The 15745-nt window shown below is 46.2% G+C and overlaps 1 protein-coding gene across 1 annotated transcript in view; it reads left to right on the forward strand.

Moving 5' to 3' along the window:
- The window catches only part of arid2 (AT-rich interactive domain 2), a 37371-nt gene extending 21892 nt beyond the window's left edge, over nt 1-15479 (forward strand). Inside the window, exons 7-21 of the mRNA XM_085376015.1 lie at nt 567-636; nt 748-998; nt 2893-2989; nt 3090-3299; nt 3617-3781; nt 6684-6762; nt 6899-7033; nt 7358-7587; nt 9144-11593; nt 13277-13431; nt 13514-13652; nt 13766-13851; nt 13968-14091; nt 14700-14791; nt 14890-15479. Coding sequence (XP_085232141.1) covers nt 567-636; nt 748-998; nt 2893-2989; nt 3090-3299; nt 3617-3781; nt 6684-6762; nt 6899-7033; nt 7358-7587; nt 9144-11593; nt 13277-13431; nt 13514-13652; nt 13766-13851; nt 13968-14091; nt 14700-14791; nt 14890-15001 — 4395 coding nt within the window. The 3' untranslated portion in view covers nt 15002-15479. The remainder of the gene's footprint in view (nt 1-566; nt 637-747; nt 999-2892; nt 2990-3089; nt 3300-3616; nt 3782-6683; nt 6763-6898; nt 7034-7357; nt 7588-9143; nt 11594-13276; nt 13432-13513; nt 13653-13765; nt 13852-13967; nt 14092-14699; nt 14792-14889) is intronic.
- The last annotated feature ends 266 nt before the right edge of the window (nt 15480-15745 follow it).

Consider the following 15745-nt stretch of genomic DNA (forward strand, 5'->3'; position numbering starts at 1 on the left):
GCTCCAAGTCACGAGGTCACAGTGAGGTCAAAGATACTTTGTATCCTGTTGGAAGGCTGACCTCAAATCAACAATACATCTACAGGTTGTTCTGAATTTACTGAAGACTTGTTTTTATTTATTTTGAAACTGTACAGTCTTATGCAAAAGTCTTGAGCCAGGCTGTTTTTGTAATATTTCAATCATGCACAAGACTGGCAGCAGGTCTTGTGTCAGATTACAGCTTCACGGTGAGCTGATCTGATCTATGCCACTGACAATGTTTACTAGCATAAATCATGAGAGCTGTATGGTCATTTTTCTTTCTTGCACTTTTATAAAGTTCAAGTTTGTTTTGCAACCACAGAGGTCACCCTCTTTTTAAAGTTGTTCCTTAAGTAAGTCTAACTGACTTACTCATACCCCAGCTTAGTTTTTTTTATGCTCACACTGTGGTAGCTGCAGATTTATTAGGGCTGTTCGAGGCAGTCTGACCATCCCAAAAACCCACTGCTGCTGAATTTGGATCCAGCTGAATTATTAGCTGAATTTGGAGCGCACAGCTAAGAGCTTCTATTTGTTCACAGTTCTGGAAAGAGGTGGTGGAGGACGCTGAAGTCAGGGAGCTGATCTGGGACAAGAACAACCCAGCACAAGGTAAATGCACACTTATACAGTACACATGTCCCTCCTTTGAGCACCCCTCCCATTCATACACTATGTGCTTATACCCTCACCCGCTGTAAGTTGTTCCTGTTCTCTCTGCAGATGGTACGTCGTGCGCGGAGCGCTGGCAGAGCCTCTTCCACCCTCCGCGGACCGCGGGCATCAGCGACATGGAGGCCCAGCGGGTGCTGCAGATTGCCGTCATCCTGCGTAACCTCTCCTTCGAGGAGGCCAACGTCAAGCTGCTGGCGGCCAACCGAACGTGCCTGCGCTTCCTTTTGCTCTGCGCCCACTGTAACCTCATCTCACTCCGACAGCTCGGACTGGACACTTTGGGCAACGTGGCTGCCGAGGTAGGTGTGGGTTTGTGATGGTACAATGTGCTAAAAATAGCTTCACGTGGAGGTACCCTTTCCCGTGTTAGGGATATGTGTCAGATCAGTGAAGTAGTTAAGCTGAACAAGAAATGAAGGAAATTTGCTTTCAAATGTAGGTCACTGTGACACACAGAGTTGTCATTTCTTACCCAAAATACTTCAGTGGAGCTTGAGAACAGCAAGTTGAGTTGATGTTAGTGTGATGGCGTCCTTCAGTGCAGTTCATGTGTTAGCTAAACCCCTTGTAGCCTTACCAAAACACAGCAGCAAAAATATATAGACTCAGTTCAATCTGCAATTTCTCTCTTAAGCTGCCAGTGTGGCATGCAAGAAATGACAGCGTGACGGGTGTATCCGACATTAGTTAGCCACATATTTAAAGTCTGGGATCATTTCCAGCTAAGTGATTTCATGTTTTGACCTTAGTAGAGGCAAGGATTACTTCCATGCATGCTATTAAGTACACCTGTTCACATGCTCACTGACACAGCTATTTAATCAGCCAATAACATAGTAGCAACTCATTTAAGCATTCAGGCATGTTTAAGATGACCTGCTTTAAAACCAAGCGTCAGAATAGTGAAGGAAGGTGATTTTTTTGTATTATTATTTTTGGTTGATGGTGCCAGACAGGCATTTGAATATTTCAGAGACTGCTGATGGACTGTAAACTCTGAAAGCTCGACACATCGAACCTTGAAGCAGATGAGCTACAGAAGCCACTCTTTTTAGCAAAGAACAGGAAACCGAGGCTATAGTTCACAGTGACTCAAATCATCTCAAACTGGACTCTCCAATATGACAATGAGTTCGCTGCACTCAAATAGGTTTCCACAGCCACAAGATCCAGTACAGTGATTTTGGCCTGTGTTTCCAGCACCTTGCTGAAAATGATTAAGTCAGTTCTGAAGCAATAGGAGGTCCCACCCGGTACCCCCTAATAATAAAACGCCCTGTGAGTGTATAAATGACAAAAAATAAAGAATACCAGAGTAGCTTAACCGCTGCCAGCTCCTGGACTTCAGCAGTGGAAATCAGCAGTGACTGTTGTCGAACTTTCACTTGCTGAACAGCCTAACATGCTTATATTCTTCCAAAATCAGATGGATTAATGATTAAATTAGTTCCTGCTCATAAATATGCGGACATATCTACTAGATTCATTAGAAGACACGTGGTGTATCAGCTGTAGCTGTAGGTTTCCAGGAGAAACGACAACAGATGGTGTATCAGCATCATTTCCACACTGTTGGCCTTTCAGCATAACATTTATATATTTATTAGACCGGGGTGAATTCTCATATTTATTTATTTTTATCGGCTTTAGACAAATACTGAAGACTCAACATGCAGAAATATTTCAAATTGAGTTGTGGCCGCAGTGAGCATCACAGCCTGGCCACTGGCCACGGCCTGTTTCCTTTTAAACTGAATGTTTATTGGTATAAAAAACATGTCCGTGTGGCCCATATTTAGTGGAAACTGTGTGCCTCACAGAGACAGTTGAGCTTTTGATGTCATTACTTGAGTCATGGGTTTTAGATGCGATACTGCAAGAATGTAAATATAAACATTTTCAAACACCTTCTCTTTCCTAATATGTTATACTCAACACATCGTGGCTGCCATCATGGAATTCATGTGTCCTTGTACTTTTTTTTCTTTTTTAAATTACAGTAACTTTGTGCTTTGATTTGATTGAGTGCACTTAATATTTGAATGTTGGCTTTCCTGTCTCCTCCTCTGCTCTCAGCACGGCGGGGCAGCGAGTCCACTGTAAAACGTCTTTAATGAATGTTGCAGGTCTTGCCAGCTGACTTGCTGGAGTGATGATGGCACCGTTGTATAAATCTTGTCTGACTTCTTGTAGCTCCAGCTGGATCCCGTTGACTTTCGGACGACACATCTGATCTTTCACACGATCACTAAATGCTTGATGTCCAGGGACAGGTTTCTCAAAATGAGAGGTAGGTGTTTGCTACTTTAGTTTCTGCCTCTAGCAAAGTATTTTTGTGTACAAAGGATCATGGGTTAATTAACTGCGTGTGTGTTTTGTGCGTCTTTTAGCCATGGAGATCCTGGGTAACCTCAGCAAAGTGGAGGACAATGGTGTGCTAATCTGTGAGTACGTGGACCAGGACTCATACAGGGAGGTCATGTTGCTCCTCACCCTGCCGGACCTCATGCTCCTCATGGCCTCCTTGGAGGTGCTATACCTGCTGGCACAGCTCGGAGAGATCCCATGCAGCAAGATCGCCTTCGTTGACCACAGCATAGGTACAAATCGACCGTTACCTCGTGCTTTATAACTCACGGAGGCCACTTGTGGTAATGTCTGCTTCCCAATTTGTCATGCTAGCCTGACTGTTAAAGAAGGCTCATTTCCAGCTCTAAAATATATTAATGGATGTGATAAAGGAGGACATGCAGAGGGTTGGTGTGACAGATGAGGATGCTGGGGATGGTGTCAGATGGAGGCAACCTCTAAAGGGAGCAGCCACAAGAAGGAGGACTTGTACTAAAGTAGCTGTTCATGAATCACAGTTCATTATTTAATCTTTTTTTTCCCCCATGTTCTTTCTTCTCCTGCTCAGACTTGTTGGTTCGGTTAGTATCTGTAGACCTTCATACGTTTGGACCTGACGCCCTAACAGCGGTGCGGTTGATTGAGCATCAGGCGAACGCCGACCAGGCAGCTGAGGTCCGACCACAGCTGGTCGAGCAGGTACCCGCGGCCGTGCAGGGAGCTCCAGCACCAGGTGAGCAGTGGTCTGACACAGCTGAATGGCTTAATACAGTCACACCCGGAAGTGAGAGGGGAGATTTAAAAAGAGCTTGTTTTGCTTTGATTTGCATTCAGTGGTGTGATGTAGAGCAAACAGATGGAAATGGTGAAGATGCTGAGTGTGGCCACCTGAGATAGAGCTGTCAGTTAGTTCACCTGGTCTTAGGCTGTCAGTCATACATCAGCGTTCTGGGTCCAACTTAATATTTATGCCAGCTGCATCATCCAGGGAAAAAGTGCAGATACAGGTCGTTACTGTACAGCTTGTAAGAGTCTGTAAACTACAAGCAGACTTTGAGACAGGACAGTCAAAAGAGGTCTGCTGGACACACACAGAGGAGATGGTGGAGGGGTTTCCTGTTTGAACTTGATGAAGAGCTGTGAGAGATCCTGCAGACCTCTGCAAACATGAGTAATTACATCTGTGTATAGCAGTGTTTCACAGAGAGGACACAAGCCTCTTTGATGGTTTTTTTTTTTTATACTTTTTAAAGAGGAATGGTTTCGTTTTTCTCCTGCTTACTCGTGAAGTCTTTCCACATTTTCCTCTTATTGTTTTCTGATGTTTACCCATCTCAAAGCAGTTAGCTTGTTTCTTAGTAGATGTTATGGTAAATGGAATGGTTCTTGTATAGAGTGTTTGTAGTCTGATGGATGAATCCGGGGCAGTTAAGGGGTTCAGTATTTTGCCCTTAGTTCAGCACGCAGCCTGTACGAGCCAGGGATCAAACCACGGATCTGATTGGCACATCAGATCCGTAACCTCATTGGGTTTTGCATTGATCCTCTATAGTGTCTCCAAACTACTGAGAAGCCATGTGCTGCTGGCAACAAAGACTGACGTAGCAGTAAACACCATGCTTGCTGAAGAACAGCTGTTGTATCGCTATTGGCCTTTTTCAAAATCTTCACACAAGATATTTTTAGACGGCATCAAAACTTTTAAGAGCTGGAATTTAAGTCAATACAATTGGTATGCCTATATCATTGCCTTGTATCATTTTCATCTGATACTAAGGGGTCGAGATGGAAGAGGAGTTTTTATGCAAAAAGAGCATAGAAAGGCGTCTAGATAATGCAAATGCCCTCAAAGCACCACCACTAAATCCACCAGAGATTACTCTGTCGTTGGTGTGCTGTACAGATAGAGGGTATCGGATAATTCCTCAGAACTGTGAGCTGTACGTGTGAGTTACTGGAGTGCAGCTTCACCAGCACGAACCCAACAGGAAACCAAACAGAAGTCTGTTTGCATCATTTTACATCAGGTTTTACACAATGAGTACTCAAAGCAGGCCTGCAGATTTCTCCATGGCAGAGGGGGCACAGTTTAAAAACAACTCAAGAAGCTATTGTAAAATGTTTTTGAGCTTTTTCTGTGTGTCTGTGGTGAAACCAGTGCATTGAAGCAGACAGAAAAATACAAACTTTAAGTAAAACAAACATGCAACACTTCAGAAAGTCACTGATTTATCTTAAAAATAAATGCGGGGTTGCGTTTTTACCACACGCGTCTGTGTGTCAGGAAAAAGGCAGTGCACATGTAAAACAACTGCAACAACTCCTCAGAGGGGGGTGTGTGTGTGTGTGTGTGTGTGTGTGTGTGTGTGTGTGTGTGTGTGTGTGTGTGTGTGTGTGTGTGTGTGTGTGTGTGTGAGAAACCCTTCTAACCTTGGCAGTGTCATTCCTAAGTTGTACTCTGCAGGCCTGCTACTGCAAAGTTATCACTTTGCTGCCATCTAGTGGTTAGCCTGGGTAGCACTACCTTCTTGAAATTGAGTCGGTGCATATTTAGGGCCCGAGCACTGACAGTGCGAAGGCCCTATTGTAATTGCTCTGTTTATTATTATTATTATTATTATTATTATTATTCCGGCAAATGAATTGGCCGTTTGAGGGCCTAAACATGCTCGAAAACTCATGAAATTTTGCACACGCGTCAGGTCTGGTGAAAATTTACGTATTTTAATGTTCTCAGACATGGCCAGGGAAAATTAGCTCAGTAGCGCCACCTAGAAAAATGAAAAACGCGAGCCCCCGGTATGGGTATGGCCTACAAGTTTGAAAGTCGGTACACCTATATAACGTTCAGAGTCGAACAAAAAAGTCTATTATGGCAATGTCCTAAACCCAACAGGAAGTCCGCCATTTTGGATTGAAGGTGACATTTTGGCTCTGATTTTACCGTTTCCATGCCTTGTACTTTAACTGAAACCTGGTAAGCTTATAGGAGATATCAAGATGTACAAAAAAGTCTCTTGGAGCAATATCCCAAATCCAACAGGAAGTCAGCCATTTTAAAATTAATGTGTAATTTTTGTGACATTTTCCCCTCTTTCCAGGCACCGTTCTTTGACGAACTCCTCCAAGGGATTTCATCATATTGAACCAATCTCCAGTGTGTGGAATCTAAAGACCTTTGTGATGTTAAATTGCGAAGGTTTTTACGTTCAGGGAAACGGGGTGGTCATGGCGGCATGTGGAGTTTCAGTCACTCGCCAAAAAGCAGTAATCTGCTGTCACTCAAAATCAAAATGTCCAATATGTCCCAAAGGTCGCAGGCGTGATGAGACTCGAGCTCGGAAATGTTTGTTATGCCATTTGTCAGTAATGGTTAGAGCGCCACCTAGTGGGACGACTATAATCATGATTGAATGAGATGAAATGTTAGCTGGTGGTTGAATGCATGAATTTCATCAATGTGACATCAGATCGGAGGTGCTGGTTGTAGGTGTTGGGCGTAGCTCGACGCGCCGGGGGTGCGAGGGCCCTCATAACGCTGCTTGCAGCTTTAATTTCCTTTTGCTTTGCAGTGCAGTTTGTAGCATTAAATCAGTTTCTAATGTAAATGGGTTTTTCCATTTTTATCTCCTCAGTAACAAGAGTTTCAGTTCAATCCTCTCAACCTCCGCCTGGCATTGTTGAACTGGACGGGGAGAAGTTTACACTGCAGTGGTGAGATGAATGTATTCCTAGTCGTGCACAGTCTTAATTTGAATAAAGGAAAAACAGAGTTTAGTGTGAGGAAGGAGCTGCTGTGTCTCCCTGCTTTAAACCCTCTCCGTTGATGCTCTCTGCTTCTTCCAAACAGGCTAAATGCACACTTTGAGACGAACCCAGAGGGCTCCGTGTCTCGATCTGAAATGTACTCAGAGTACCTGGCCACATGCAGTAAAATGGGCCGCAGCAACATCTTGAACTCCACCGGCTTTCTCAAATGCCTGCGGTCAGTCCTGATTCCTCCTCCTGTCTGATCCTTTCTATGTTGCTCCAGTGTAAAACACCACTTAATGTCTGTGTTCTGAACAGAGATGAGCCACAACAGATTCTCTACAGTTTTCTCATTTTATAGAGCAACTTTAATAAATCAGTTTAAGTAATAATTACATGCATCCTCCAGCTTTGTAGGACACAAGTTTCTTGAAGGTTTGAAGGACCAGAAAATGTGAAAATTGTATGCTTTAAATGTCTGATTTAGTCAAATATGGATGTGTAGATACACAAATCAAGTATTAGAATTCTATGGGTGTCTTTACTCCTGCCACCACAGGACTGTGTTCCCCAACCACACGATGCGGAGGCAAGAAGAGCCAAAGGCCAACGGGCAAGTTCAGATCCTCCTGGTGGGGCTAAGGCGGCGGTCGATCCCCCTGCCCATCCAGCTGTACTACCAGCAGCCTCAGCAGCAGCAACAGCCGGTTCCAGCAGCAGCAGCATCGGCGCCGCCACCTTCAGCAGCCCGACACGATGCACCTGGAGACCCTCAGGCCCCACCCCCAGGTAAAGCTATAACAGTGAATCACTTTCACATAAAAGCTACACATAAACCTGTACACAGAGCCAGCTTTTGCTTTCTCACTTTACATGCTGACCTTATGATTTGTTTGCCTGTGGCTCAGACTTGATGGGATTCAGAGAGGGGGAAAAAATAGAAAAAGGTTTTGGTCAACAACTCAGAAAACATCTAAATGTCATAGGAGCTATAACACACACCAGAATAGTGATAGTGCAGAGGTGGATGCTGGCGGGGTTGTAGAGAGCAGAGCTGGTACCGCTGGGACTGAGATGGCTGAACTAATTACAAAAGCAAATATATTGAGGAAACGATCAAAGGAAAAGAAGTTACTTGGAGGACCTGGCTAGTGAAATTGAGAGAGTGCAGCTTTGCTGCGTCAGGTCATGAAATGAACAGTGAAGACATTATTTAGAGCTAGTCTTTTACACTCTTGCTGATAACTATTGTAACGTGTCAGTCTGTTTCTTTAACTGTTTGCCTGATCCACATCCAGCTTGGCAGATTTATTGAGGGCCTGCATTAGCGCAATGCTAACTTTGAGGCTGTTTGGATGAGCAGCTCTCATCTTTTGGCTAAAAGTTGATTTGTAAGCAGTGTGTCTGCTGCTCTACTGATGCATTCCCAACGTTCTGTTTGACTGAGTTGTATTTTATTTCATTTTATTTATTTATTTTTTCCTTCCCACTGTTGCCAAGCGCTTGCCCAAAAGTGGTCGTCTGATTGTTTTCTCCGTATGACTCATTTGACGCTAAATGAATAACGGATTTAACTGATTTGAATTGCATTCGTAGCGTAGAGTCTTATATCTAAGTTTGAAGTCTTTACACTAACTTAAACTTCGAGCTTTAACCCAAGAACCAAGATGATCCTGAAACGAGCCTTGTGAGGGTTGTAAAAAAAAAAAAAAAAAAACCCTGACATTTAATCATTTTAATTGTGTAACACTCAAACTGGTTTTCTAAAGATAGCTGGACATATTTTTCTTCCTTGTAATTCTTATTTGTCAGTGGTTTGTGCTAACTAAACACTTGCATCACTGTTCTTTGTGTAAGTGCTTCTTGAGAATGCTGCAACTCACAAACTGCCTGTTTTGAACTGGCCCTAGCAAAATGACACACACATGGTGTGTGTGTGTGTGTGTGTGTGTGTGTGTGTGTGTGTGTGTGTGTGTGTGTGATGCATTTAGGACATGTCTTTTAAGTTGTCCCTGAACAGGCACTGCACTGCTGTTTTCTCTTTTGCAGGTGCAAAACCTGCCCAAATGACCAAAACTACACTTTCCCATATTGTTGAAATTGTGGGGCGCTTCTGAACATCACAGACACTACAGCTGGTGCTGAATGGGGAAACTTTAATCACAAAATATGGCTTACGGGGTGATTAATCAAACGATGATGTGTGTTGAACAGAAATGTCTTCCTTGCGTTAATTGGTTGTCATGGGAGGCAGTTTATTTACTGATTTATACTGTAAGTAAATAGGACACGAGTTTCACCCTGTTCCTCAATGTTTTTGTATTTCTCTGTTCATTTGTTACCAGGCTTACCTCCCGGGCCCCAGTTCGTCCGGCCTCCAGGCCCCAGCCTCAACCTCGGTGTTTCCACCCCATCCATGGCCTCCACAGCACAGGAACCTCCTGCCGCAAGCCACCCGACTGTTCCCCGACACCCGGTGCCCCCGCAGGTGCCTCCACAGATGCCACCAAATCCTCTGGCAGCACTGCAGCCACAGCAGGTCCGGCCTGGTCCAGTGGTCCAGGTTCCAACATCAGCACCGGCCACCCAGAACCACGCCCCTCAAAGCCCCGCCCCTCCAGGAGCGGCCCAGCAACAACAGCAGCAGCAACACTCCCCCATGCTCCCCACTGGGGCACCTGTCACGCTATTTCAGCAGGTACCACAGGGCCATATCCTCACCGCCAGGGTACAAGGCGTGACTCAGCACCCACCCCTGCCTCAAACACCTCCTCTGTCTGGGCCTCAGGGTGGAGCTCCCCAGGTAGAACCTCAGTGTGCTGCTGCAGCTGCATCCACACCCGCCTCTTCCATCCAGGTGGGAGCTGCTCAGGGGTTGAGTATTACAAGCGTGCCCAATTCCCAGGGGTCACGAGTCACATTTCAGAATATCGCCCCCAAACCAGCTCCAAACCAGTCAGGTGGACCAGCAGCTACGATAGCTACTCCCAACCAGCAGCCTCAGCAGCAAGCGCAGAGTGTAGTAATAGTCAGTCCCAACCCCCAGCAGAGCCCAGCCTACACCCCTGCCATCCACCAGATTGTTCTCGCCAACCCCTCTGCCATCCCTGGCACCCAAACTATCCAGCTAGCAGGGCAACCCGGGGCTTCTTCCAATCCATGCCCACCTCCCACCTCTCACTCCAACACCCAGGTCCAGCCCAGTCAAACTGTCAGCCACGCACTGTCCATGAAACGGCTTCAGCAGCAGCAACAGCATCAACAGCAGCACCAACAACAGCCACCTCTCCAGCTTATTTCCCAGCCTCCTTCCTCTCAGCCTACCTCCACTGAGTCCAGCTTGATCAAACAGCTACTGCTTCCAAAGCGGGGACCTTCTACTCCAGGAGGAAAGCTAATCCTACCTGCTCCACAGGTGCCCCCTCCCAACAACACGATAACCCCCAGTTCACCGGTCATCTATCAGACAAGCTACACCACCCAAAATCCTTCGTCTCAACCTCAGCAGCTCAATGTTCAGCTAGTTCCAGGTCAGCTTCCAGCTGCTGGAGCTCCGGGCCTCCAGACGGTTCAGCTTTTGCCAGGCCAGCTTATTTCTGCAAGCAGTTCAGGGGGAGCTACTATCATTCAGGGCCCTGCCCCTCCTGGACAAGTCACATTCACCGTGGTCCCCAACACTGGCTTCACCACTTCTACTGCTGCTGTCAGCCAGGGAGCTGTGGCCCCAGGTGTCCCTCCTCCTCCATTCTCAACTGGAACTGTGCCCCAACATGCCCCGGCAGCTCCTCCACCTCCGCCGCCGCCCCCACCGCCACCGCCACTGCCAGCTCCACTCAGAGGAGACAAAATCATTTGTCAAAAGGAGGAGGAGGCCAAAGATGCCACAGGGCTGCACGTCCATGAGAGGAAGATAGAGGTGATGGAGAACTCCTCGTTGGCAGAAGGAGACGCCTCCAAGGGCAAAACCAGTAACGGTGACGTTGCGGAAGGTGCCAAGCTGCTAAATGGTCGGAAGTGCATGGAGTCGAATCTACCTCCATACCACTCAGGGAACAGCCAGGGAGCACTCAATGGCCCCGCTACGGAGAGTCACCCTGCTAACGGGAAGCAGGCTCTCTCTCCAGGCCCAAACACCCCTCCCGAGGGAATCCCCGACCCCAAAAAGACTCTTGTCAATGGGGTGTGTGACTTTGATCGGAGTGACAGTGGCGGCAACTTTAACAAAAACATTCCAAATCACATCGCTTCCAAACAGTACTGGGGGAATGGGGAGGTGGGCCCCTCTGAGAAAGCCAACAGCTCAGATCCCCCTCTTCCTAGTCCTCCTCCACCGCAGCAGGACACTGCCAAAGCCCAGCAGGCTGAGCGCCTGGCCAACGGACCCCAGGCAATAGGCAACAGGCCCCCCTCGGAATTAACCAACGGACCTTTGGGGCTGGTCCATGCTGCGCCTGTGCTAAGACAGCAACTGCTCCCCAATTCATCTCTCCCTCCTTCTGTTACTGTTACCTCCCAGAGTCTTGCAGGCTCTCCTGCTAATGGGGTGGCCCCCGAGGCTCGAGGCCTCAAGAGGCCGGCCGAGAACGAGGACCGCAGCGCAACAACGGCATCCTCGGGGATCCCCAACAAAGTGGGAGTGCGCATCATCACCATCAGCGACCCCAACAACGCCGGCAGCAGTGCCACGATGGTGGCGGTGCCAGCAGGAACAGACCCAAGCACAGTAGCCAAAGTAGCAATAGAGAACGCCACTCAGCAGAGGAACTGCTCACCCACACAGGCAGCTGGCACAGCGGTGAGTCACTTGTAGGGTTAGTGTCGCCACAAACCGCTTTTATCCGCGCCGTCTTCTCGTAGTGTGACTGTGTTAGGTCTGCCACAAAAATGTGTCTTGATTTTTCTGTCACGCTAAGTAAATACTAAAGCATTTGTATCAGCAAGTCTTGTCAGTAGCTTGTCTTTTGTTAAATCCTGTGTCAGCTTCACTTAAGTTACATTTACTCTTTCAAATCTCCTGCTCCAAAACATGGTACAGATGGGCAGAGAAAGTGACTGGAAGAACATTTGCTTTTTATTCTGCATTGCTTTCTTTCTTGCCAAATACATGATACCAGATGCCTCTGCTGGATGACAAATGAGCCTGAAATGCATGAAATTATGTTTGTTCTTGATCTCTGTGACTGTGAAGTACTATAAGACGCTTCAATGACTGTCATGTAAAACATTGTAGGGCGATGTGACCAAAATCTCATATCCCGATATAAGACATCTATCGTCCCGATAACGACATAAATTGATTGATTGATTGATCATACTTTATTCATCCCGAGGGAAATTGGGTTGAGGCTGCCAGCCGTGCCAGCGCCATCTTTAACATTTTCTGTAAATTCTGTGAATCTCGGGCAGCTCGACTTGCGTGAAGTGTTTCCAACTGGGCGTCCTTTATCTAGAGTTGAGTGTTTTTAACTGATGCATGAAACGATACATTTTAGACATAAGTTGTAACGGCTGCCGTTTTCTTTGAGTATTTATTACACAGCGTGCTGCGGGGAAATGTTCTGTTCTAACGTTTGAGTCTAAGGTTTATTTTTTAGCACCTGACGGCTGTTTTTTGCCGTAAATACTCTGCATACTCTTTCACATGATTCAGTTTATTCTGAAAAGTCTCAACAGGATCTTGAGCTTTACGTGGAAGGTTTACGTGGAAAATAAGCAAGCGGACACGCGATGGTTTTACCGTCATTGTTGCTAACGACAACGCATAAAAACAGGCGCTTGTCCGTCCGTATTATATTGGTTATATTAAAATATAAGAGAAAGAGAGAACTCTAAGAAATTAATATACCCACTACTGTGACTATCAAAACGATGAAAAAAATATTGCTGTAAACAGTTTATTTTGCGACACCACGAAACAAACGATAGCGTAAAATTAAACGATAGATGTTTTTATATCGTCATCCGATATATATCGTTATATCAAACAGCCCTAGAACACTGTAAAAAGGTTCCCTCGTTATGTTCTTGCTAGTAGCTTAAGATTTTTTATTTATTTATTTTTTTTAAGTTGGCGCTGTAACTGTATGTATACAATTTGAGTGCACATTACATTAGGATAAGAGTAATGTCTGACAGTAGTAGCAGCAGGTGGATACAGGTTACCCTGCTCGTTTAAGCTGCTGCTCAGTGTAAAGCTTCTCATAGTTTCATAGACCAGAAAACCCAATTCTGAAAGCGCAGAGTTTTTGGAGGTTAAGAAGGTGAGGCCAGTTAAGACCATGTGGCTCTCGCTGATACCCACCTCCCACAGCAAAGCGGCTGAGAGAACAACTCCTGCCATTAGCCGGCCGTGGTTACATCTCAGCCAACAATCGTGACGCCTTCGTTTCTTTCTCGCTGAAATGAGCTGCTGTCTGTGATGCTGCCCGCAGCATTCTTCTAATGGAGCAGCTTTTCTGAAACCCTCTCTCTTCCGCAGCCTGCTGTTATCCCGTCCCCGCCCCCCACGTCCCAGCCTGCACCAGCGGGTAACCACAGCCCTCACCTCCCAGCACAGCAAGCCTCCGCAGTGCCGCCAGAGCAAAGCCGGAAAGCAGGGCAGAACTTTAAGTGTCTGTGGCAGTTCTGTAAACGGTACGGGCATTCACACTCTTGTTAACTTTCACTGAGCTTTTTTCAGGCTTCTCCTCATTTATTCCCAATTTCTCCTATTCAGGTGGTTTGAAACACCTTCCCAAGTGTTTTACCACGCAGCAACGCAACACGGGGGGAAAGATGTGTATGGAGGGCAGTGTCTGTGGGAAGGGTGTGAACCTTTTCCCCGGCAGAGACTGTCCTTCATCACACATCTGCAGGTAAATTTCCTTACTTTCTATTTCTTGCACTTTTTAGCTGTTACTTATTTGATAGTGGCTTTTAAAAAAAAAAAAAAGAAATGAAATTAAGCTTCTGCTCCTTGTGTTCCCAGGATAAGCACTGTTCTCGAGAGGCTTTGCTAGCCGGACTCAAGCTAGAGGAGCAGCAGGCGCAAAGTCCCAATCAGACTTCTTCCCAGTATGTACACCCGTCTCTGTTTATCATAATGTGTAAGACTAAAAGACAAATCATGTTCAACATAGAAGGAAATGTCACGCTGCTCGAAAAATATTAATGCCTGATGTGTTGTGAAGGACCCCGCCAGCGGCAGGCAGCACTCCGGCACCACGAGCACCGAAAGCAATCGTCAATCATCCGAGCGCAGCTCTCATGGCCCTACGCAGAGGCTCTCGAAACCTGGTCTTCAGGGACTTCACTGTGAGTAGAACAAGGCTGACGCCTACCTTCATCTCTCCCTGCATATATGCGCACGCACGCACGCGCACACACACACACACACACACACACACACTCTTATGTTTGACTGAGGAGGGCTTAAGCTGCTCTGAAGCTTCCATCATCTTGCTGCTTATGATTGACTGGAAATCTGAGGCTAAAGGAATTTGGTAGTTTTCTATTCTGTGAGGGGTTGGAGAAGCTCAAGTTGACACTTGTTTTCTTTTAGTCATGATTGAGGTATTTGAGGTAGTTTTAGTCGATTAAACGTCATAAGATTATAATAGACTAAATCTGAACTTATTCACCAACTAAGATGAGAGTTCTTATTTGCTCTTCTCTTCCTGTTGATATTTTGTCATGTTTTCATGAGCCAGGTGTACTGATCCTGAGGGCAGACTTCTGATTGGATCACTTCCAAACTTGTCCCGCCTTTCTAGACAACTTACTAGTTCTGATTGGATCTCGTCCGTTCCGAAAATTTTGTATCTAATTTTTATTTGCTGGCAAAAGTGTCAGCATACTTGATCATAATTTATGTCCTAGTGTATAAGTACGTGACTCTATTTCTTAACCATTTCCTCCCCTAGGATGAGAAAGAGGGACCAGTGACCAAACACATACGACTTACTGCTGCCTTAACGTTAAAGAACATCGCCAAGCACTCTGACTGTGGTCGCACGTGAGTAACCTGCTGCATTAAGTGAATTTAGCATAACACCCCCCCCCCCCCAAAAAAAAAAAAAAAAAAAAGCTGAAGGCTTTTCTTCTTTGTTTCAGGTTGTTAAAGAGGCATGAGACTCACCTCTCCGTACTCGCGCTAAGTAACATGGAGGTTTCCACCACGCTCGCCAAATGCCTTTACGAACTGACGCGCTCGCTCCAGGCTTGACGGCAAAAGAACAACCTCTACAACTCTCTGATCCCCCACCGACCCACCCGTCCCTCTCCTGTGACGAGAGGAGCAAGCCGCCGGTGAGCCGTAGCGGGTCCGCAGGGGGAGAGCAGAGGGTGGGAAGCGGAACAAGGAACCCTCCTTCTGCCACGTCTGCCGCCCCCCCCCCCGCCCCAAACCACGCCCCTCCCCTCCTTGCTGAACCTGTGTTTCACAACCCCCGCCCTCCATCTCCACACATGCAAACACACACACACACAAAGGGGGGTGAAAAAAAAAAAAAAAACTGCCATGGGGTCTTCCACCAGCTGTCCACCAGGGGGAGCTCATTAAGACTGCTTCACCGACGGGACTCCACCGACGAAACCCCAAACACGAGCACATTCTGTTCAAGTTTTATTTTTCTTAATTCTTTTTTTTTTTTTTTCTCTGTCACGTGAGCTCATGTGTGGCGTGAGCGGCGGTTGACTGAAGATTACGGGTGGGCGGGGAGTCGAGCAAGGGGCAGGGCTACTGAAGGTGTCCCACTGGGTCGGGTGGAGGAGGACTCGGCTGGCAACTGGCGCAGAGAATTTTTTTTATTTGTTTTTTTTTTTTTTTTTTTGTTTGTTTGTTTTTTTTCCTTTAGACACTTGGTAGCTTGGTTTTCTTACTTGAGTCAATATATTTTCACTTATTTATTATTGAAATAAATACCATTACAATTAATGAAAAAGAATCTTGTAAATATGTTGTGAATAT

This window comes from Diplotaxodon limnothrissa, linkage group LG17 (genome assembly GCF_057381915.1).
Source record: "Diplotaxodon limnothrissa isolate DT_005_m linkage group LG17, D_limnothrissa_male_GT1.1, whole genome shotgun sequence".
In the NCBI taxonomy this organism is placed as follows: domain Eukaryota; kingdom Metazoa; phylum Chordata; class Actinopteri; order Cichliformes; family Cichlidae; genus Diplotaxodon; species Diplotaxodon limnothrissa.